General features: G+C 40.2%; 1 protein-coding gene across 4 annotated transcripts in view; it reads left to right on the forward strand.

Moving 5' to 3' along the window:
- Positions 1-24,037, forward strand: part of LOC121370526 (probable beta-D-xylosidase 2) — a 165,648-nt gene that overhangs the window by 114,565 nt on the left and 27,046 nt on the right. For all 4 annotated transcript variants that reach the window (XM_041495812.1, XM_041495813.1, XM_041495815.1 and 1 more), the window contains exons 3-6: positions 6,046-6,369; positions 7,324-7,483; positions 13,279-13,449; positions 20,384-20,475. In XM_041495812.1, coding sequence (XP_041351746.1) covers positions 6,053-6,369; positions 7,324-7,483; positions 13,279-13,449; positions 20,384-20,475 — 740 coding nt within the window. In that variant the 5' untranslated portion in view covers positions 6,046-6,052. The remainder of the gene's footprint in view (positions 1-6,045; positions 6,370-7,323; positions 7,484-13,278; positions 13,450-20,383; positions 20,476-24,037) is intronic.

A 24,037-nucleotide genomic window follows, 5' to 3' on the forward strand; every position in this document is an offset into this window, starting at 1 on the left:
ACATTTGCTGGCTGTACCTCGAGCTGATCACTCTCAGAAAACACGTGCTTGGTTCTAGTGACGTCATTTTTACATGGGCGTACATAGGACTTTGAAAAGGGGGGTTCCAAAATAGATTGCAGAGATATTGGGCATATATTTCTATGTTGAGTAAATATAATAATGTCAGATATCAATGTAAGATATATTAAATTATAAAAAAAAGCGATTTCAGGGTGGCGGGGGTTCGGTCGAACCCATCGAACCCCCCCCCCCCCCATGTTTTAGGACTCGTTGGACGGTGCATGTCCGACAACGGCATAAAAACAATCGCTCTTGGAGGAATTCAGCCGGATAGGATAGTCTTACCAGTTGGTTAGTTTTTAGTGAGAGAGAAAAGTGTGCCGTGATACAAGTAAGAACAGGTGTTATTGTCATCGTATTGTCGTTTGCCAGAGAAACAAAACAGGAAGGAGCTTTACGGTACTTAGTCAGCCCGCGTGGTGCTTGACCGCGATAAAACCACGCTGATTGGTCAAAGACTGTTCGCTTTGATTGAACATTCTCGGAATTTTTTTTTATATTCCAATTAAAGCACTGAGAATTTTATTTATTTATTTTATTTTTAGAAATGATTTTCAGGGTTAAATACTCTGCAAATTTCAGGAGTTCAAGAGCTTATTTTCGAATATTATCGTAACACCCACCCCTGCTCCTCGACAATGCTATCCGCTGGGCATACACCTCAACTGTGGTTAGTTCATAGTGACTAGTGAGAGAGGGGTTGGTGCAGTACAAATTGCAGTGGCGACATTGGCTGAGCTATTTGTGACAAATAAATTACTTACAGAAAAGGACATCGAATGATCCAGAAATAGCGTTCTCTCTCTCTCTCTCTCTCTCTCTCTCTCTCTCTCTCTCTCTCTCTCTCTCTCTCTCTCTCTCTCATACACACGCGCGCGCTCTTGCTATCTCTCTCTCTCTCTCTCTCTCTCTCTCTCTCTCTCTCTCTCTCTCTCTCTCTCTCTCTCTCTCTCTCTCTCTCTCTCTCTCTCTCTCTCTCTCTCTCTCTCTCTCTCTCTTATGAGAAAACGTCAAAGCTCTTGAAATATTTGGGTTATGAAAATATGTCATAAGTGAATAGTATTTTTAACTAAAAAGTGGATGCATAATCTACTGGTGAGGTTATTTTTTGCAATTTGAGATGATCTTGGTCTTTAAATCATGATATTTAAAATGAGAACATGCAGCCCTTAATCTAATTGAGATGATAAATGAGGTATCTTTTTTCACTAAACAGGACATTCACAATCGTTTTTTGAGTCAATTTTAAAATCTGATGCCATTTTGACCTTCAAATCTAATATGGATGGCGTGGCAGCTCTATTGAAACAATGGAAAGCGCAATGTATTTCGAAATAATTTTATGTCCACTGGAAGAGTAAATTCAATGAACAAAGGTAATGTACAATAGGTTATAACTAAAACCTTGTCTATCTGACGAAACTGAACAGATCAGATACTGCTTCTGAACTGTCAACATCTGTTACTGTCTGGCTACTGAATGTTTATAGAAGTGCTAGGCAAGTGTAGCGAACGGTGCGGCATATAAGTATTTTTCTCTGGAGGGTTAAAACATTACATGAGAAGGGAATGGTAAAGCTAGTTCATGTCAAAGGTGTTAAGGGCATTTGTGGTTTCTTTAAAGATACAACAGCTAGTATCATATCAAATCATGACCATACTAGTGCGACGATGATAACTGGGGTCACTATCTCGTTACAAAATGACCTACATATGTTTGAACCTTTCCACTAGATGTAGAACATGCAGGAATGATACGAGGTGTCTGTTTATGCGTTAACGTATGAGTATCTTTAATGTTGATGACAAATGACGTCAGTGGTGAGGAGGTGTTAGTATATATAGTGATAAGGGCATATCTACCTCAGCCTTATGACACGTTGCAGTGATGGAACGTCCTCCACTGTTAGAATATGTGCACACCGAGAGCCGATAGAGCACACTCTGCTACAGACTGACTGTGAGACATTCATTTGATGAGCTGTGTAAGTCTGTCTTTGACAAATCTGAATCATCCATATGGCTCGAATACGTACCCCCAATATCAGTCGGCGATTTTTGCAATTCAGCATGTTAAAACTATTTCAATATTCCCTACTTTTTGTGCACTGGCATGTATGTAGAGAGAGAGAGAGAGAGAGAGAGAGAGAGAGAGAGAGAGAGAGAGAGAGAGAGAGAGAGAGAGAGAGAGAGAGAGAGAGAGAGAGTGAGGGAGGGAGTGAGAGTGAGGGAGGGAGTTTGAGAGAGAGAGAGAGAGAGTGTGTGGGGGGGGGGGGGGGGGAACTGAAGCCTATTATGGCACCAGTTCGCTTCCGAGAACGCTAATAGCTGTACCTGGAAAGGAATAATTTTTTGCAATGTATGCATATCTAGGGTTGGAAAACATGTGATAGCATTGGAATAGTGGTAGCTTTGAGTATTATCTCCCTTTTTCTGACCCTACCCTAAAATAATATTTTTTAAAATACTACCAACTCACGGTAAAACAACCTATTTCAGTCTAGTGCTACTTTATCATTAAGCAGTCCTTGTCAATTACTTTTGCCATACCTGTGGTAATGTTAAATAGCATTTTAGAAAAAAATGAATAAAATGTTGAACTTGAAAATATTAGCACTGGTAACACATACATTGCGGTGCAGTATTTCAGTTTCAGACATTTTTGTATATTTCATTTAGTTTTACAATGTTAATAAACGTTTTATAATATGTACAATTACACATGTTTGTGCACACTTTATAGAGGAATCCAAATAACTGAATATATTTTATGCAATTTGTATATTACAATCAGTAGAAAATGTTTTTTTTACCCCTCCCCCCAAACGAAAAACCCCAACTTTTTATATTATTTTTATAAATTTATTTCATTCCCCTGCTGCCGTTGAAGCATATTCTTCTGACATCAACTAAACAACGTTTATAGTAACATGTTGTAATTAATGTAAACCTACCTCAACGGTGTAGTAGTTAAGCCATCGGATTCATATCTGGTAGGTATTGGGTTCGAATCCCAATACCGGCTACAAGCCAGAGTAAGTACGACGACTCAATGGATAGGTGTAAAGTCACTACACTGAATTATCTCTCACTAACTACTAACCCACTGTCTTAGACCGACAACACAGATAGTTACGGTGTATGCCCAGGACAGCATGCTTGAACCTTAATTGAGCAGAAGTATGAACATAGTATAAATGAATGAATTAACCATTGTAAACAATGTAAAGTGTTCAGGATAAATATGATAATCATATTCATTTCCCTCATCCTCATTTTTACTTTTCCCATAGTCCAGGAGTCTACATATCAGTGTAATTTATTGGCAGTCTATTTGCTACACACACACGCAATTTGGCAGTGTACTCGTCTTTGGACAGTTTCAAGCCAGCAGATCCAGAATAACCTCAGCTCGTTCTTCCTTTTGGCACATTCGGTTGTTGCTCCAGACACTCCCCTCAGTATGTTTAAGGTCCGAAGCAGTGTCTATAACCTGGAGGCTGATGACTGTTTACCTCAACTTTTATCACACAAAACATGGTGTACCTGATATCACTGACCTTAGGGTGTGATGTACTGAGGACACATAAGAGGAATGTGAATACCTTTACTTTGGAGTTTTTAGATCTCTGGGGGAATCTATTGCTGACCAAACTATAAAATGTCTTTGGTCTCCCTGAAGCTGGTCAGCGATTTCAGGGTGTATACTACCAAATCAAATTACATAAACGACAATAGTAACGTATGTGGCTAAAACTCCTACCTGCAGCGTATCCATCGACATAAATGCCAAGGATATAAATCCTACCACCCCTCACCCTTAAATTAAACCAGAAAAAAATGGTGGTTAAGCTGCTCATTTCTGAGATAACGGGTAGCGTCTATGACTACCCTAGTTCCGCACAAAATTCGAGTACTTTTTGACAGGTACCCCATAAATGTTTCAGTCACAAGGCTATTGACACAGTGGTACTAGATGAAATGAAATTGCATGCATTTTTTGCCCATATGAACTATTTTGTTTTCAACCAACACACTCACATTTATCATTAGTCACAGGACTTGTGGTGTTCACTTCTCTAACAAAAGTTGGGTGCATCTCGAACTTTTATCTAGTCGGAAGTTATTTGGTTTAGTACTACCTTCAAGGCACTTACCCTACGTTTGGCGGCAAATTAGTGGCTAAAGTAGCTTTGTTAGTCTTTCTAAGTTATAAATCTGGTGTGGATAGAGCTCACGGTAATGGTCCAAGAGATTGAGATAAAATACCATCCATTTGGAGTTTGTGTCCTTGTTACACCAAACGGATGCAACGAAACAAAGAACAATCTTCTTTCGCTTTGACTTCTTTTTTATACATAATGCTAATGATGTCCTACTTTTCTGTGAATGGACCTGTCCCTTGATGACAAAAACAACTGCTGATACCGCTTCCTGGTCTTTTTAAACTGACTTAACTGAATGTACTCAAAACTGGTTAAGAAGTCGAAAATGTGAAAGAAAAGTTGACGGACGTTGCGCCATCGCATAAGGCCTAATGGCCCTTTGGGCCAGGTGAGCTGATAATTCTGAAAAAATACTGGGACAGAATATCATGTAGCATCTCACCAGGTCAGAGTTGGAAAATGCACTCATCACTAAATGTCGTATTAAATACTTTCGCACCTGTCATTGGTGGGGTGTGTGACAGGTAAATTCCTGGCGTTTGATTACTGTTATGTGTCCTATCGCCAAACCTACATTAGCGAGTAAAAGTCAAAGGATATCGCAGACTCACTTTAACCTGTGGATCTCTGTAATATATTTGCGGACTATCTTAGTTTTATTTAATATTTATTTTTGTTTTATGTTATTTATTATATTTTTGGGAGGATATGTTTAACGTCTCCTGAACTGATAACACAATTACAAAAGTCAAGGCTAAGCTATCATTTCTAGTACATTTACTGTCGCTTATCAAGCCATTCGTTTAGAGCGGCAGACGGAGCAGGTAGTCTAGATAATATTTTGATACATATTATTACTGTGGCGGGTTCAGGAGGGCGAGAGCTCCCGAATAGTTTGACTGGTACCACTGTGTTCTATCATATCGCATTCACTTAATGTTAGACGCAAAAACCAGTCTACGGTTTTCTCTTGAAGGTTTTAAAATACGTTTAGCAAGCATTGAGCTGTGATAGTTATACATTTTAGTTTTCTGTTCTATATATAGATGTTCTGGAGTTTTTTTGTGTTTGATCTGCAATTTTAATAATTTATATTGTTTCGGTATAATTTGAACATGGTTTAATTGTTTTCGTTTTCTTTCTTTATAGGTAGGTTTCCTGTCTTCCTATCGAGCAAATGTCGAAATAACCATAGATTAAAATTTACTGAGGTGCCATCAAACAAATACATGTGCTAGTACGCCTTTCTTGTTTATCCCAAATCAAGAGGGTTTCCTCTCTAAGACTATGTGTCAAAATTACCAAATGTTTGACAGCCGATGATTAATAAATCAATGTGCTCTAGTGGTGTTGTTAATCAACGTTTAACTATCTTTTTTTTAAATTCCCTTCAAAGTATCTGTTCTTTTTTTTTCACCGGCCTCGGTGGCCTCGTGGTAGGCCATCGGTCTACAGGCTGGTAGGTACTGGGTTCGGATCCCAGTCGAGGCATGGTATTTTTAATCCAGATACCGACTCCAAACCCTGAGTGAGTGCTCCGCAAGGCTCAGTGGGTAGGTGTAAACCACTTGCACCGACCAGTGATCCATAACTGGACCAACAAAGGCCATGGTTTGTACTATCCTGCCTGTGGGAAGCGCAAATAAAAGATCCCTTGCTGCTAATCGGAAGAGTAGCCCATATAGTGGCGACAGCGGGTTTCCTCTCACAATCTGTGTGGTCCTTAACCATATGTCTGACGCCATATAACCGTAAATAAAATGTGTTGAGTACGTCGTTAAATAAAACATTCCTTTCTTCTTCTTTTTTCTTTCAGACTGAGTATGCTGTCCTTTAGTGTTTCCGTTATGGTTATTCCACTACTGATGAGAGGGGTTGTTCCCATGGACGATTACCCATTCAGGAACATCTCGCTGCCTTGGGAGGACCGAGTAAACGACCTGGTAGGTCGTCTTACTCTCGCAGAGGTCATGTTCCAGTTGGCGAAGGGGGGTTTTGGGCGCTTCGGCGGACCTGCTCCTCCAATTAAAAGACTCGGTATCGGCCCTTATTCGTGGAACACAGAGTGTCTGCGGGGAGACGCAGAAGCCGGGAATGCCACGTCTTATCCACAGGCCATTGGCCTTGCTGCAGCCTTCAGGTAATAATCAGTTTGACTGAAATCTTCTCCACGATTCGGACTACAAGCTGGTAGGTACAGGGTTCGCAGCCCAGTACCGGCTCCAACCCAGATCGAGTTCTTAAGGGCTCAATGGGTAGGTGTAAGGCCACTACACCCTCTTCTCTCTCACTAACCACCATCCAACTAACAACTAACCCACTGTCCTGGACAGACAGCCCAAATAGCTGAGGTGTGTGCCCAGGACAGTGTGCTTGAACCTTAATTGGATATAAGCACGAAATAAATTGAAATGAAAAATGAAATGAATGAAAATAAGCAAGCGTATATTTTACACTGCTTAAAACTAGGGTCAGTAGCTTTGAAAATTATAATTCAACAAGCAGATGCAAATGACAGTAATAAACAAGCAAGCAGTCAAAGAGACACACACAGACAGACAGACAGGCAGACAGGCACGAAGAGAGAGGCACACAGGCAAATACAGACAGACAATTGCAACGCTCTGTTTTGATTTAAAGGAGAAACCTCAAAGCGACCTTTTGATGTGTTTTTAATTGTGTGCCTTCACTTTGCAGTATTGACTTGATATTTCGTGTGCCCTGTTTTAAATTAAAGGAGAAACCTGAAAGTGACCTTTTAATTTTATTTTTTTAATTGTGTGCCTTCATTTTGCAGTACAATGGGCGGGGCGTAGCCCTGTGGTAAAACGCTTGCTTGATGCGCGGTCGGTTTTGGGATCGGCCCCCATTGAGCTATTTCACGTTCCAGCCAGTGGCTGTGGTGTGTGCTATTCCGTCTGTGGGAAAGTGTATATAAAAGATCCTTTGCTGCATTAGAAAAAAAATGTCTGATGACTATGTGTCAAAATTAACATGTGTTTGACATCCAATAGCCAATGATTAATTAATCAATGTGCTTTAGTGTTGTCGTTAAACGAACCAAACTTTTTTTCTTTTTTTTTCCATTTTGCAGTACCGACTTGATATTTCGAGTGAGTGAGGCCACGGCGGTGGAGGTCCATGCCAAGTACAACGACTACGTGAAGAAAGGCCAATACGGGGACCACAAGGGACTGAGCTGCTTCAGCCCGGTCATCAACATCCTCAGAGATCCCAGATGGGGACGAAACCAGGTTAATATCATTATTTTATTGAATGGGCGTTTTCATATTGGCCTTGTTATAGGCCCGATGATAGTTGTATTGGCCCGATGTTGACTGTATATGTTCGTGGCATCATCAGAGGGCCAATACAGCAGCCCTAGGGCTAATACAACTGGTCGAGGGCTAATACACCTGGCCGAGGCCTAATACAACTGGCCGAGGGCTAATAACACTGGCCGAGGACTAATACAACTGGCTGAGGGCTAATAAAACTGGTCGAGGGCTAATAAAACTGGTCGAGGACTAATACAACTGGCCGAGGGCTAATACAACTTATCGAGGCTAATACAACTTATCGAGGCCAATACAACTGGCCGAGGGCTAATTCAACTGGCCGAGGGCTAATACATCTGGCAGAGGGCTAATTCAACTGGTCGAGGACTAATAGAACTGGTCAAGGACTAATAAAACTGTCCGAGGGCTAATACAACTGGTCGAGGGCTAATACAACTGGTCGAGGGCTAATACAACTTGTCGAGGGCTAATACAACTGGCAGGGGCTAATACAACTTGTCGAGGGCTAATACAACTTGTCGAGGGCTAATAAAACTGGCCGAGGGCTAATACAACTGGCCGATGGCTAATACAACTTGTCGATGGCTAATACAACTGGGCGAGGGCTAATACAACTGGTCGAGGGCTAATACAACTGGTCGAGGGCAAATACAACTGGTCGAGGGTTAATACAACTGGTCGAGGGTTAATACAACTAGTCGAGGGGTTAATACAACTGGTCGAGGGTTAATACAACTGGTCGAGGAATAATAAAACTGGTCGAGGGTTAATACAACTGGTCGAGGGTTAATACAACTGGTCGAGGGCTAATACAACTGATCGAGGACTAATAAAACTGATCGAGGGTTAATACAACTTGTCGATGGTTAATACAACTGGTCGAGGGCTAATAAAACTGGTCGAGGGTTAATACAACTGGTCGAGGACTAATAAAACTGGTCGAGGGCTAATAAAACTGGCCGAGGGCTAATACAACTGGCCGATGGCTAATACAACTTGTCGATGGCTAATACAACTGGGCGAGGGCTAATACAACTGGTCGAGGGCTAATACAACTGGTCGAGGGCAAATACAACTGGTCGAGGGTTAATACAACTGATCGAGGACTAATAAAACTGGTCGAGGGTTAATACAACTAGTCGAGGGGTTAATACAACTGGTCGAGGGTTAATACAACTGGTCGAGGAATAATAAAACTGGTCGAGGGTTAATACAACTGGTCGAGGGTTAATACAACTGGTCGAGGGCTAATACAACTGATCGAGGACTAATAAAACTGGTCGAGGGTTATTCACTGGTCGAGGGCTAATACAACTGGTCGAGGACTAATAAAACTGATCGAGGGTTAATACAACTTGTCGATGGTTAATACAACTGGTCGAGGGCTAATAAAACTGGTCGAGGGTTAATACAACTGGTCGAGGACTAATAAAACTGGTCGAGGGCTAATACAACTGGTCGAGGGCTAATACAACTGGCCGAGGACTAATAAAACTGGTCGAGGGTTAATACAACTTGTCGATGGTTAATACAACTGGTCGAGGGCTAATAAAACTGGTCGAGGTTTAATACAACTGGTCGAGGACTAATAAAACTGGTCGAGGGTTAATACAACTGGTCGAGGGTTAATACAACTGGACGAGGACTAATAAAACTGGTTAAGGGTTAATACAACTGGTCGAGGGTTAATACAACTGGTCAAGGACTAATAAAACTGGTTGAGGGTTAATACAACTGGTCGAGGGTTAATACAACTGGTCTAATAAAACTGGTCGACTAATACAACTGGTCGAGGGATAATAAAACTGGCCGAGGGTTAATACAACACATAATACAACTGGTCGAGGTTTAATACAACTGGTCGAGGGTTAATATAAGGGTTTCGAGGACTAATAAAACTGGTCGAGGGTTAATACAACTGGTCGAGGACTAATACAACTGGTCGAGGGTTAATACAACTGGTCGAGGGCTAATACAACTGGTCGAGGGCTAATACAACTGGTCGAGGACTAATAAAACTGGTCGAGGGTTAATACAACTTGTCGATGGTTAATACAACTGGTCGAGGGCTAATTAAACTGGTCGAGGGTTAATACAACTAGTCGAGGGTTAATACAACTGGTCGATGACTAATAAAACTGGTCGAGGGTTAATACAACTGGTCGAGGGTTAATACAACTGGTCGAGGACTAATAAAACTGGCCGAGGGTTAATACAACTGGTCGAGGGCTAATACAACTGGTCGAGGACTAATACAACTGGTCGAGGTTTAATACAACTGGTCGAGGACTAATAAAACTGGTCGAGGGTTAATACAACTGGTCGAGGGTTAATACAACTGACGAGGACTAATAAAATAAGGGTTAATACAACTGGTCGAGGGTTAATACAACTGGCAAGGACTAAGAAACTGGTCCCGGCTAATACAACTGGTCGAGGTCTAATAAAACTGGCCGAGGGTTAATACAACTGGTCGAGGGATAATACAACTGGTCGAGGTTTAATACAACTGGTCGAGGGTTAATATAACTGAACGAGGACTAATAAAACTGGTCGAGGGTTAATACAACTGGTCGAGGACTAATACAACTGGTCGAGGGTTAATACAACTGGTCGAGGGCTAATACAACTGGTCGAGGGTTAATACAACTGGTCGAGGACTAATACAACTGGTCGAGGGTTAATACAACTGGTCGAGGGTTAATACAACTGGTCGAGGACTAATAAAACTGGCCGAGGGTTAATACAACTGGTCGAGGGCTAATACAACTGGTCGAGGACTAATACAACTGGTCGAGGTTTAATACAACTGGTCGAGGACTAATAAAACTGGTCGAGGGTTAATACAACTGGTCGAGGGTTAATACAACTGGACGAGGACTAATAAAACTGGTTGAGGGTTAATACAACTGGTCGAGGGTTAATACAACTGGTCAAGGACTAATAAAACTGGTCGAAGGCTAATACAACTGGTCGAGGGCTAATAAAACTGGCCGAGGGTTAATACAACTGGTCGAGGGATAATACAACTGGTCGAGGTTTAATACAACTGGTCGAGGGTTAATATAACTGAACGAGGACTAATAAAACTGGTCGAGGGTTAATACAACTGGTCGAGGACTAATACAACTGGTCGAGGGTTAATACAACTGGTCGAGGGCTAATACAACTGGTCGAGGGTTAATACAACTGGTCGAGGACTAATACATCTGGTCGAGGGTTAATACAACTGGCTAAGGGTTAATACAACTGGTCGAGGGTTAATACAACTGGTCGAGGACTAATAAAACTGGTCGAGGGCTAATACAACTGGTCGAGGACTAATACAACTGGTCGAGGGTTAATACAACTGGTCGAGGGCTAATACAACTGGCCGAGGGCTAATAACACTGGCCGAGGGCTAACACACCTGGCCGAGGGCTAACACACGTGGCCGAAGACCCATAATAAGACCGATGTAAAAACATGCCTTTAATGATATTTTTATTAATCATTTTCTACTGAAATGGTGACGACCACTTACGTATTTCTTAACAATTATAAATTGGTATATTTCGACAAAGTAATATTTTAGATAAAGCATTGTATTTAATATTTTAGTCGAAGCTAGCCCCAAGATTTTATTTCAGACCAAATAATTTTTTTTTTTAATATGTAAAACTATATTTTACGTCCTGGTCTGGCCTTGGCTGGCGTTGGAAGATGACAGTAAATGGGGAGGTTATACATTGGATTTTCAACTCGGGATATTACATCAATTTTAGAGTATTGGCAGCAGTGCCCCTTGCCCACTCCCCACTCCCCTCCAGCACCATCCCCCACCCTCGAAAGATGTTATACTTATAGTTATAAAACGACGTGTGTCGTGCATTATAGAAATAGCCAAAATAACGGGGGGGGGGGGGGGGGGGGGGGGGGAGACATTTTCCATGGCTTATTAATAATTAAAGCTATTACGACGTTATCGTCTGCTTACCTCAGTACAGGTGCACTGACATGTATCCACAGTCTCGCAACACCACATAACACGGTCATAAGGACATGCAGTTGATAATATTATTATTGACTATTATCTCTAGGGGAAGGTTATCACACAGATTGGAAGTAATCTTTGCAGGCGCGTGTGCAGGGTCTAGACTGTGGCGACCGATAGTCAGGAAAAAAAGTTTATTTTATTTAACGACGCCACTAGAGCACATTGATTTTTTTATCTTATCATCGGCTATTGGACGTCAAACATATGGTCATTCTGACACTGTTTTTTTTTAGAGGAAACCCGCTGTCGCCACATAGGCAACTCTTTTACGACAGGCAGCTAGGGATCTTTTATTTGCGCTTCCCACAGACAGGATAGCACAAACCATGGCCTTTGTTGAACCAGTTATAGATTAGAGTCGGTATCTGGATCCGAACCCAGTACCTACCAGCCTATAGACCGATGACCTAACCACGACGCCACCGAGGCCAGTCCGATAGTCAGGAGGCCAATATGAAAAAAATATGAGTTCTGTCCCGGATCAGATCACTGGCTATCCAGAGACCGGACACGGGATGGCCATCTCTGAAATACGGGCATGTTATAAAGTACACACACACACATTCTCTCTCTCTCTTTCTCTCTCTCTCTCTCTCTCTCTCTCTCTCTCTCTCTCTCTCTCTCTCTCTCTCTCTCTCCCCACACACACATTTTGGTTGAGTGTAAACATCTGAAGTCGACAAGAAATTATATATTTGGCAACAGAAATGTTGTGGGATCTTTTAAATTCCACCCTGAATTAATTTCACTGGCCTAGGAAGCGGGGGAGGGCACGGACGGCATGTGCCCCCCCCCCCCCCACTCCCCACACCCCACTTTTCAGATATTTTTGCTTTATATTTGCTTCCCACTTTTTGGCATCTTCCAACGCCAGTGAATTTTAAAGTTTACTTGTAAATATATTTGTATTGTATAGTACTTTCCACACAGCTCTTTACACTGTGTTTTTACATAATTGCATAAATAATATTTCCATATACTTGCCTTTTTATGACACCCAATAACCGATGTGTGTATTTGTCTGATGGGGTGTCGTTAAATATTCAGTTATTCATTCATTCAGCTCAATTGAAACCTAATCTAAGGCGGACCCAATGAATTGGGCTGTAGGACAAAATGTCAAAGGTCAAAATACCAAAGGTCAAAATATCAATTGTCAAAATGTCAACGGTCAAAATGTCAGTGGGAAAAATGTCAACAGTCAAAATGTCAACTTTCACATTATAAATAATGTGTAAAACAAACACACACAAACAGAAAAAAAAAAAAAAAAACCCACACAAAACCCCCCACATATATATAGCTAATCTATTTCTTTTAACCACTGTTTGCACACATTTGACAGTACTACATGTGTAAAGATGTATACTTATCATTGTTGTTACCATATAACCATATAATTTATGATTTTTAAATAATAATGGTTTCTCTTATTGACTTACGCGACTGGTATATCAAACGCCGTGGTATATGCTATCCTGTGTGTGGGATGTAGCATATAAAAGATCCATTGCTACTAATGGAAAAAGGTTTAGCTGGTTTTCTCTCTGAGACTATATGTCAGAATTACCAAATGTTTGACATCCAATAGCCGATGATTAATAAATCAATGTGTTTTAGTGGTGTCGTAGAAAACCACCCTAACTTATTGAGTTATTTGTACTAAATGTGTCATTATTTAATTCTGAGTACGAATTAATGGAGTTTCTTTCAGGAAACATACGGAGAAGATCCCTATTTCGCTGGAGAGTATGCTGCTCATTTTGTGAGCGGTCTCCAAGGCAACCATCCTCGATATATTCGAGCAAATGCTGGATGCAAGCATATTGCAGCTTATGATGGCCCCGAGAACCTCCCTGTTTCCAGAATGTTTTTCGACGCCAAGGTAGGCTGATCAATAATCCTTCCAGTTTCTAGAATGTTTTTTTCAACGCCAAGGTAGGCAGATAGATCTATAATCCATCCAGATTCCGGAATGTTTTTTAACGCTAAGGTAGACAGACGTTTAGAAATGAGCGTCAGCGCCAAGGTAGACAGAAGTTTAAAAATGAGCGTCAATGCTAAGGTAGACAGAACATCAGCGCCAAGGTAGACAGAAGTTTAGAAATAAGCATCAGCGCCAAGGTAGACAGAAGTTTAGAAATGAGCGTCAGCGCTAAGGTAGACAGAAGTTTAGAAATGAGCGTCAGCGCTAAGGTAGACAGAAGTTTAGAAATAAGCATCAGCGCTAAAGTAGACAGAAGTTTAGAAATGAGCGTCAACGCTAAAGTAGACAGAAGTTTAGAAATGAGCGTCAGCGCTAAGGTAGACAGAAGTTTAGAAATGAGCGTCAGCGCTAAGGTAGACAGAAGTTTAGAAATGAGCGTCAACGCTAAGGTAGACAGAAGTTTAGAAATGAGCGTCAGCGCTAAGGTAGACAGAAGTTTAGAAATAAGCATCAGCGCTAAAGTAGACAGAAGTTTAGAAATGAGCGTCAACGCTAAGGTAGACAGAAGTTTAGAAATGAGCATCAGCGCTAAAGTAGACAGAAGTTTAGAAATGAGCGTCAACGCTAAAGTAGACAGAAGTTTAGAAATAAGCATCAGCGCTAAAGTAGACAGAAGTTTAGAAATGAGAGTCAACGCTAAGGTAGACAGCAGTTTAGAAATGAGCGTCAGCGCTAAGGTAGACAGCAGTTTAGAAATGAGCGTCAACGCTAAGGTAGACAGAAGTTTAGAAATGAGCATCAGCGCTAAGGTAGACAGAAGTTTAGAAATGAGCGTCAACGCTAAGGTAGACAGAAGTTTAGAAATGAGCATCAGCGCTAAAGTAGACAGAAGTTTAGAAATGAGCATCAGCGCTAAGGTAGGCAGAAGTTTAGAAATGAGCGTTAACGCTAAGGTAAAGAGAACTTTAGAAATGAGCGTCAGCGCTAAGGTAGACAGAAGTTTAGAAATGAGCATCAGCGCTAAGGTAGGACAGGTCTACAACCCTTCTTGTCTCCAGAATGTTTTTCATCGCAAAAGTAAGCAGGTCTTCAACACTTTGAGTTTCCCGTGGTGCATTTCACATGGGTGTGGTTTACCCGTGTTTACAAAACCACGCTTTTTACATGGGTTACCCGCAGATCTAGAAAGGGACGTAAGCGAGGGATAGCTTACACTTCATTACTTTGTAGTTCAAACTCGTTGCTAGTATATTATTAGCATTCGCGTACAAGATGGTGTGTGTGTGTGTGTGTGTGTGTGTGTGTGTGTGTGTGTGTGAGAGAGCTATCTCCCCCCCCCCCCCACAGTCTGGGGCAAACCATATTCGGGTAAAAATGGAGATGTTTGGCCAAAATAAGCTGGCCTGAAAACGTTTCACTGTGTATTTCCATCATTCTACTCACAATATTAGTTATAGTCCACGTAAAATGCGTACAGAACCCTACATAGCTGTTGGTAATAATGCACAGATGAATACACGTTGTTACCCAGAAATGGGCATTTCCCTTTAATTGGGCCAAAAACCAGCCTCCCCCCCCCACCCCCCCCCCCCCCACTCCAAAACAAAAAAGGAACCCGTACGCCTGATGGTAACGAGAAAGCGTTTTGTTAAATTTTCAAACCTGTTGGCCTATCTCGCCTTTTACCCCCTTTATTAAGATGAGACAAACACGAAAGCATGTCATTATAAGACACGTTTTTAGTGTTAAAATTATAACAAAATGTCATTTTAATGCAATTCATTATATATATTTTTAGCACAATAAAGATAACTTTTGTTTTTGAAAATTATTTGTGAGTGTGATTAAAATACAAAGCAATAGCAATACCCAGAACAGTGTGTAAAGCGGTTTATAGCGTTTTTATACATGTACGTTCATGTGCGTCTAAAATAAAGGCGTTTAAAGAAAAATAGCTGGGGTAATAAATACAATAATAAATGAGATACCAGTTATTATCAAATTTATGTCCCTCGCTAAAGTTCATGACAACTAAAAAAAAGTTTCACTCATGAATTTAAAACCCCCAAAACAAACTGGTATCATGTTTATTATCATTTATATACCTCAGGAACCATCCTCGATATATTCGAGCAAATGCTGGATGCAAGCATATTGCAGCTTATGATGGCCCCGAGAACCTCCCTATTTCCAGAATGTTTTTCGACGCCAAGGTAGGCTGATCAATAATCCTTCCAGTTTCTAGAATGTTGTTTTTTTCAACGCCAAGGTAGGCAGATAGATCTATAATCCATCCAGATTCCGGAATGTTTTTTAACGCTAAGGTAGACAGACGTTTAGAAATGAGCGTCAGCGCCAAGGTAGACAGAAGTTTAAAAATGAGCGTCAATGCTAAGGTAGACAGAACATCAGCGCCAAGGTAGACAGAAGTTTAGAAATAAGCATCAGCGCCAAGGTAGACAGAAGTTTAGAAATGAGCATCAGCGCCAAGGTAGACAGAAGTTTAGAAATGAGCGTCAGCGCTAAGGTAGACAGAAGTTTAGAAATAAGCATCAGCGCCAAGGTAGACAGAAGTTTAGAAATAAGCATCAGCGCCAAGGTAGACAGAAGTTTAGAAATAAGCATCAGCGCCAAGGTAGACAGAAGTTTAGAAATGAGCGTCAGCGCTAAGGTAGAGAGAACTTTAGAAATGAGCGTCAGCGCTAAGGTAGACAGAAGTTTAGAAATGAGCATCAACGCTAAGGTAGAGAGAAGTTTAGAAATGAGCGTCAGCGCCAAGGTAGACAGAAGTTTAGAAATGAACATCAGCGCCAAGGTAGACAGAAGTTTAGAAATGAACATCAGCGCCAAGGTAGACAGAAGTTTAGAAATGAACATCAGCGCTAAGGTAGACAGAAGTTTAGAAATGAACATCAGCGCCAAGGTAGACAGAAGTTTAGAAATGAGCATCAGCGCCAAGGTAGACAGAAGTTTAGAAATGAGCATCAGCGCCAAGGTAGACAGAAGTTTAGAAATGAACATCAGCGGTAAGGTAGAGAGAAGTTTAGAAATGAGCATCAGCGCCAAGGTAGACAGAAGTTTAGAAATGAGCATCAGCGCCAAGGTAGACAGAAGTTTAGAAATGAACATCAGCGCCAAGGTAGACAGAAGTTTAGAAATGAGCATCAGCGCCAAGGTAGACAGAAGTTTAGAAATGAGCGTCAACGCCAAGGTAGACAGAAGTTTAGCCAAGGTCAGACCAAGGTAGACAGAAGTTTAGAAATGAACATCAGCGCTAAGGTAGACAGAAGTTTAGAAATGAGCATCAGCGCCAAGGTAGACAGAAGTTTAGAAATGAGCATCAGCGCCAAGGTAGGACAGGTCTACAACCCTTCTTGTCTCCAGAATGTTTTTTATCGCAAAAGTAAGCAGGTCTTCAACACTTTGGGCCGATTTCACGTGTCTGGGTTTCATAACACCAGGTTATATGAAAACCTAGGTTGAACACTGGTTTACATAAAACACTGAACAACTTGACCAAGACCTAATCCCGTGGTGCATTTCACATGGGTGTGGTTTACCCGTGTTTACAAAACCACGCTTTTTACATGGGTTACCCGCAGATCTAGAAAGGGACGTAAGCGAGGGATAGCTTACACTTCATTACTTTGTAGTTCAAACTCGTTGCTAGTATATTATTAGCATTCGCGTACAAGATGGTGTGTGTGTGTGTGTGTGTGTGTGTGTGTGTGTGTGTGTGTTGAGAGTGTGTATGAGAGAGCTATCCCCCCCCCCCCCCCACAGTCTGGGGAAAACCATATTCGGGTAAAAATGGAGATGTTTGGCCAAAATAAGCTGGCCTGAAAACGTTTCACTGTGTATTTCCATCATTCTACTCACAATATTAGTTATAGTCCACGTAAAATGCGTACAGAACCCTACATAGCTGTTGGTAATAATGCACAGATGAATACACGTTGTTACCCAGAAATGGGCATTTCCCTTTAATTGGGCCAAAAACCAGCCTCCCCCCCCCACCCCCACCCCCCCCACTCCAAAACAAAAAAGGAACCCGTACGCCTGATGGTAACGAGAAAGCGTTTTGTTAAATTTTCAAACCTGTTGGCCTATCTCGCCTTTTACCCCCTTTATTAAGATGAGACAAACACGAAAGCATGTCATTATAAGACACGTTTTTAGTGTTAAAATTATAACAAAATGTCATTTTAATGCAATTCATTATATATATTTTTAGCACAATAAAGATAACTTTTGTTTTTGAAAATTATTTGTGAGTGTGATTAAAATACAAAGCAATAGCAATACCCAGAACAGTGTGTAAAGCGGTTTATAGCGTTTTTATACATGTACGTTCATGTGCGTCTAAAATAAAGGCGTTTAAAGAAAAATAGCTGGGGTAATAAATACAATAATAAATGAGATACCAGTTATTATCAAATTTATGTCCCTCGCTAAAGTTCATGACAACTAAAAAAAAGTTTCACTCATGAATTTAAAACCCCCAAAACAAACTGGTATCATGTTTATTATCATTTATATACCTCAGGCGCTTTGTTGTTCGTTCACCACGAACATGGTGAATAATTGTTGTGTGAAGGGGTGGATCTAATTGTCTTACACACCCATTGATGAGAACATCATTTGTTATTTTTGATAACACATACTTGTTAACATGTACGTGTGTTAACAATTTCAAGACATATGACTGGCTGCTCCTAGGTGATGTCCAGGTCACCAATGCCATTCACCCAATGGAAAAACAGCACAGTCGAAATCGATTACACTATGATACATAGTTAACCTGACAATCATTTGTCTGTGACGCGTAACTTAGCTACAAGCGGAAGGGCTGTAAATAGCGTTTAGTCGAAAAAGATATTAAAATTTGCTTAAAACCTGATTTTTGAGGATATGTAAGAAATAAAATAATGCATTCGTGTCCATTAGATACCATTTATCTTACAACTTGCTGATTAAAAACGTATCCAAGTCGCTTTCGCTCGTAAGGTACATTTTAAAACAACTTGTTATAAGATAAATGATATCTAACGGCCACTCATGTATTATTCTCTATATATAGTCGTGCTAAAAGAAAATTAAAGACGACAAAAGGGCATCTTGACTAAAAGAGGGGGGGGGGGGTCGAACCCCCTGATTCCCCACCCTTTATCTGCTACTGTAGTGGGTTAAAATGGTTTCTAAAAATACATTCACATTTAATGGCTCTGCGATACTGATGTAAAACACCATTTTGCTGGTGACATTATCTATGAAGAAAAGTTACTTTGAGCAAACCCAGTGAAAAACCACCTCAAGGGCAGGTTTAAACAAGCAATACAATTGTAACCCAGTGTTAAAACTAAGGTTATTGAAAACCAGACATGTGAAATGCACAGTAAACATGACCCAGGGTTTAACCTAGGTTTAACCCATATGTTTCCAAAACCCACCGATAACCCATACATATGAAATCGGCCCTTTGAGTTTCTAGAATGAGCTTCATCGCTAAGAAAGACAGGACTACATTCTTTCTAGTTTAAGAAATGAGCATTAACGTTAAAGGGACATTCCCGACTTTGCTGCATTGTAAGATGTTTCCGACTAATAAAATATTTCTACGATTAAACTTACATATTAAATATATTTTCTTGTTTAGAATATCAGTGTCTGTATATTCAATGTGTTTCTGGTCGTCTTAATATTTGTAAGAAGCCTAAATTGGATTTTGTCTTCAAATAATTTCGTACGTACAAAAAAAATATTTGTTAAGAAATAAAATGAAATTTAACCTAGTACAAATATTAGAACGATCAGAAACACGTTTAATATACAGCCAATATTTTATGCAGAGAAATATATTTGATATGTAATTATAGTCGTCAAAAAGTCTGTGTTAGTCGATAACATCTTAAAAATTGCAGCAAACTCAGGGATGTCCCTTTAAGGTAGGCATATTTATTACTCTTCTAGTTACTGGAATGAGTTTCAACGCCAACGTAGGTAAGTTTACAACCTTTCTAGTTTCTGAAATGAATTCCATTTCTAGTTTTTAAAAAACCAAAACATTTTAACTCTAGGATTGGCAGGTCAACTGCCAGTATAGTCTCCCTGAAATGAGTATCTAGGTTACGTTAGACTGGTCAACGTCTTCACAGTTTCAAAGAAGGAAACGTTAAGATGGCGGGTTAACGGCCCTTCTAGTTTCAAAAGATGGAGTACAAAACTGATGTGGCCTAATCTATCGAGGTTGTTGTTTGGTGATTATTTACTGGACAATAACCGTTTGTCCTACAACAATGAACATGTTTCTCTCCTCATATATGTGTGCGTGTGTGTGTGTGCGTGTGCGCGCGCGTGTGTGTGTGTGTGTGTGTGCTCTGATTTGTTCCACCTTCGTACGCATGCATGCGCGAATACACCTATGTGTCACTTTACTTTGTAATCTGTAACATGTAAAGCCGAGGACGCTAGATTTTGTGGCAGTGTAACATATTTTTGGCTTTTTTTTACAATAGTGACCGTTAACATTACTTTACAGCATTTTGTTTTTAATTCATTATTTTCCTCCAGCCGTTTTTTTTTTTTTTTTTTTTTTTTTCAGCTGCTTAACCTATAATTAGTGACAAATTCACTACGGTTCTGCTGTTAACGAGTAGTTCCACTTTCATTGTATTGTGAATTTTCGAAGCCACATTTTTTTTTTTCTTTTTTTTTCTTCTTAAATGAAGATGTTTGATAATTGGATGTAAAAAGAATACACGCGTGTAAATCTAAAACAGGTTAAGTAAAATCGGCCCATTGTGTGGAGAATGAAAAAAAAAAAAGTACGTACCTAGAAAATTAGGGCCAGTGGCTTTAATGAACATTAATATTAACGTCCCTGTGTTTGCAGGTCACCGAACGAGATCTCAGGACGACCTTTTTACCAGCATTTCGAAGATGCGTGAAAGCAGGGACCTACAGCATTGGATGTACATACACAAGGTACAGCTTACCGGAACAGCAAGTAGCAACACTGACAGTGTCAGGATTTTTGTATTGCCCGAGCGAGAGCGATGGTAATAATAATATGGATAGTAAAGAAATTATTACACTCGCGTGTGAGTCGTACTGATTTTACAAAACTCGTGTCAGGATTTATGTATTACCCTCGCTCTCGCTTCGGAAATATAAAAATCGTGACACTCGTTTCGTAAAATCTGAACGACACACAGGCTCGTATTAGAATCTCTATGTACTACAGTCACCCTTAAAGGGACATTCCTGAGTTTGTAAGATGTTCCCGACTAATAAAATAGTTCTACGGTTAAACTTACATATTAAATGTATTTTCTTGTTTAGAATATCGGTGTCTGTATATTCAATGTGTTTCTGGTCGTCTTAATATTCGTAAGAAGCCCTAACTGGAGTTTGTCTTCAAATAATTTCGTACGTACGAAAAAATAATATTTTGGGAAGTAAAATGAAATTTAACCTAGTACAAATATTAGAACGATCAGAAACACGTTTAATATACAGCCACTAATATTGTATGCAGAAAAATATATTTAATATGTAATTGCAATCGTTAAAAAGTCTCTGTTAGTCGATAACATCTTAAAAGTTGCAACAAACTCAGGAATGTCCCTTTAACGGTGATATGACATCATCACGATTAGTACAAATTACTTTGACGTCAGGCACTTTAAACTAAATCTTATGAAAACGTTACGCTGAGGTATACAGGTATTGATGGCTTGTAAATAAATGACCTATTCACAGCAACACATTTTTATTACCGAGAGACCGTGAACATTTGCATATACCTTTAAATTTGTATACCATTATTAACCGGGTTAATACATAGAGAATAATACATGAGTGGCCGTTAGATACCATTTATCTAACAGCGAGTTGTTTTAAAATGTATCTATCGAGCGAAAACGAGTTTGATACGTTTTTAAACAACCAGTTGTGAGATAAACGCACGGTGTTTTCACCAACGGGTGTGCAAGAAACTAAATTACCACATATCGGTCTACAGGCTGGTAGGTACTGGGTTCGGATCCCAGTTGAGGCATTGGATTTTTAATGCAGATACCGACTCCAAACCTTGAGTGAGTGCTCCGCAAGGCTCAATGGGTAGGTGTAAACCACTTGCACCGACCAGTGATCCATAACTGGTTCAACAAAGGCCATGGTTTGTGCTATCCTGCCCGTGGGAAGCGCAGATAAAAGATCCCTTGCTGCTAATCGGAAGAGTAGCCCATGTAGTGGCGACAGCGGGTTTCCTCTCAAAATCTGTGTGGTCCTTAACCATATGTCTGACGCCATATAACCGTAAATAAAATGTGTTGAGTGCGTCGTTAAATAAAACATTTCTTTCTTTCTAAATTACCACATGGGTTTATGACATGAATATCACGGGTAAGTTATAGGATAAAGTAGGTTAACTCAGTGTAGTGGCTTCCCAGATAGCACACCGTGGTTGGCCCAACGTATACCGACCGGCCCAACGTAGACTGCCGTCATTCTGTCCGTTGGGCCAACGTTGGCTCAATGTTTGTAATTCCACGTTGCACCAACGGTGTACTGGGGGCGGGACGTAGCCCAGTGGTAAAGCGCTCGCTTGATGCGCAGTCGGTCTGGGATCGATCCCTGTCGGTGGGCCCATTGGGCTATTTCTCGCTCCAGCCAGTGCACCACGACTGGTATATCAAATACCATCGTATGTACTACCCTGTCTGTGGGATGGTGCATATAAAAGAACCGTTGCTTTTTGTTTGTGTGAACGTAGCGAAAAAAAAAGAAAACAGTTTTGACAAAAAGAGATGATCTTCTGTGAAATTAAGTGAAATTCAATCAAATTTAATCAAATATTGTATGATTAAGCATACTGTGGTGTACTTCCATGTTAGTCCTCAAATGGACGGCAATCAGAGGACTGTCATTTTGTCATCGTATTCAATAAAATATCACACATCTTAGTGTAATTTGTTTGACTAGTTCATCACGTTTGACAGAACGGTCACTTTATATTAGTATCAGTATATACAGATATGTGGGAATAATGACCGCCTCCCCCCATCCTCCATCCCTACCTCAGTCCCACTCACCTACAAATGATTTTTTTTTAAGTTGAAAATAATGTTATATGTACTGTTTGTGTTTTTAAGAACATCGTTAATCACTCCAATGAAGCTGTTTTGAAACTAAAAGTGCGAAAATGATTTATGGTGGAATTTTAATGCATTTTTATTTATGCATGGGGTACATCAAGCCCTGACTGTAAAAAGGTTTCATCGGTGATAGTACGGTTTTATTATATCATATTGATTTACTCATCCAGCATTACTATCTGTGCAAAAATTATAAAGGTGTAATGACTTTTCGATTATGTATACAACTGTACAGTAAATAGCTAGTAAATATTTTTAAAAGTCACTTTTTCCTTTAGTTCCAGTTTATTTAAAACTCCGATTTAATAGTGAATGCGTGTGCTTGTGTGTCTGCTGGGAGTCGTTGTAAGCAACACAACTAATGTTCTCTTTGTTACATTACAGAAAAGTTTAAAATTAAATATGATTAATGGATATAAAACATGATTAATTCGACTACACACAGAAAAAAAAGGAAACGGCATAGTGATTCATACACCTATTCACAGTATGATCCGTGGATCAAAATTGTGTCCGGTCACCTATGATTTTGTTTGGACATTCCAGTAATATAAGGATATCTTTATAATATGTGAAAATTCCAAGAAGGTGTAATGACTTTTAAATTTTGACCGAATGGTATTGTGACGGTACATGCTCTTATCTTTTCGCCTGTGGCTATGTCCATTGTGTTGGGGGCTAGTGCAGCTTGGTTACGTAATACCTCCGCGCGACCGTGCCCCCCTCCCCCCTAATACACACCCAGACCAGGTGTGGAGGCCATGTGGAGAGTGGTTACGTAATACCTCCGCGCGACCATGGTACCTCTAGCGAATTGCAGACGGTCAGTCTGGAAAATGTAAGAAAATATACCGTCTTGGTCGCTGTGGAAATATACACATCATAAGATTCGGTCACGCGTACTGTCTCCGGACCAGTCTGGGATTTTTATAATATATAGCTAGGATTTTAGATAGCTCGGGGAGAAACATTGGAAGTATCCAGGGGAACGGACGTTGTCCAACTGAATGAACTATATTAGTTCAGACCGGACTTGGTAACTATATATTTCTGCTCTGTTGTATAACCTTGATGTGATTGATGCGACTCTAAATATTCTAATACTGTAATATACCAATATTCTTTAGACAGTGTCTCCGGTAATCTGACGATTTTTATATGAGTATTTGGTAAGATAAAGCTTAGCCGGTCATCCCAGAGGACCTAGGTAAACTGTAGGTTATTGTCTTTATTGTGATATGTACCAGTATTAATTCTGCATTACAAGGTTACCGAATGAGTATTTAAGGGTTAATTAAAAATTAACCAGTTAGGAATAGAGTTGTAATTCCTTTATTAATTAAGTTCCCCTGGCAGCGTTTCTCAATTATCACCCGTGTCTGTCTTGT

Source organism: Gigantopelta aegis, chromosome 4 (assembly GCF_016097555.1).
Source record: "Gigantopelta aegis isolate Gae_Host chromosome 4, Gae_host_genome, whole genome shotgun sequence".
In the NCBI taxonomy this organism is placed as follows: domain Eukaryota; kingdom Metazoa; phylum Mollusca; class Gastropoda; order Neomphalida; family Peltospiridae; genus Gigantopelta; species Gigantopelta aegis.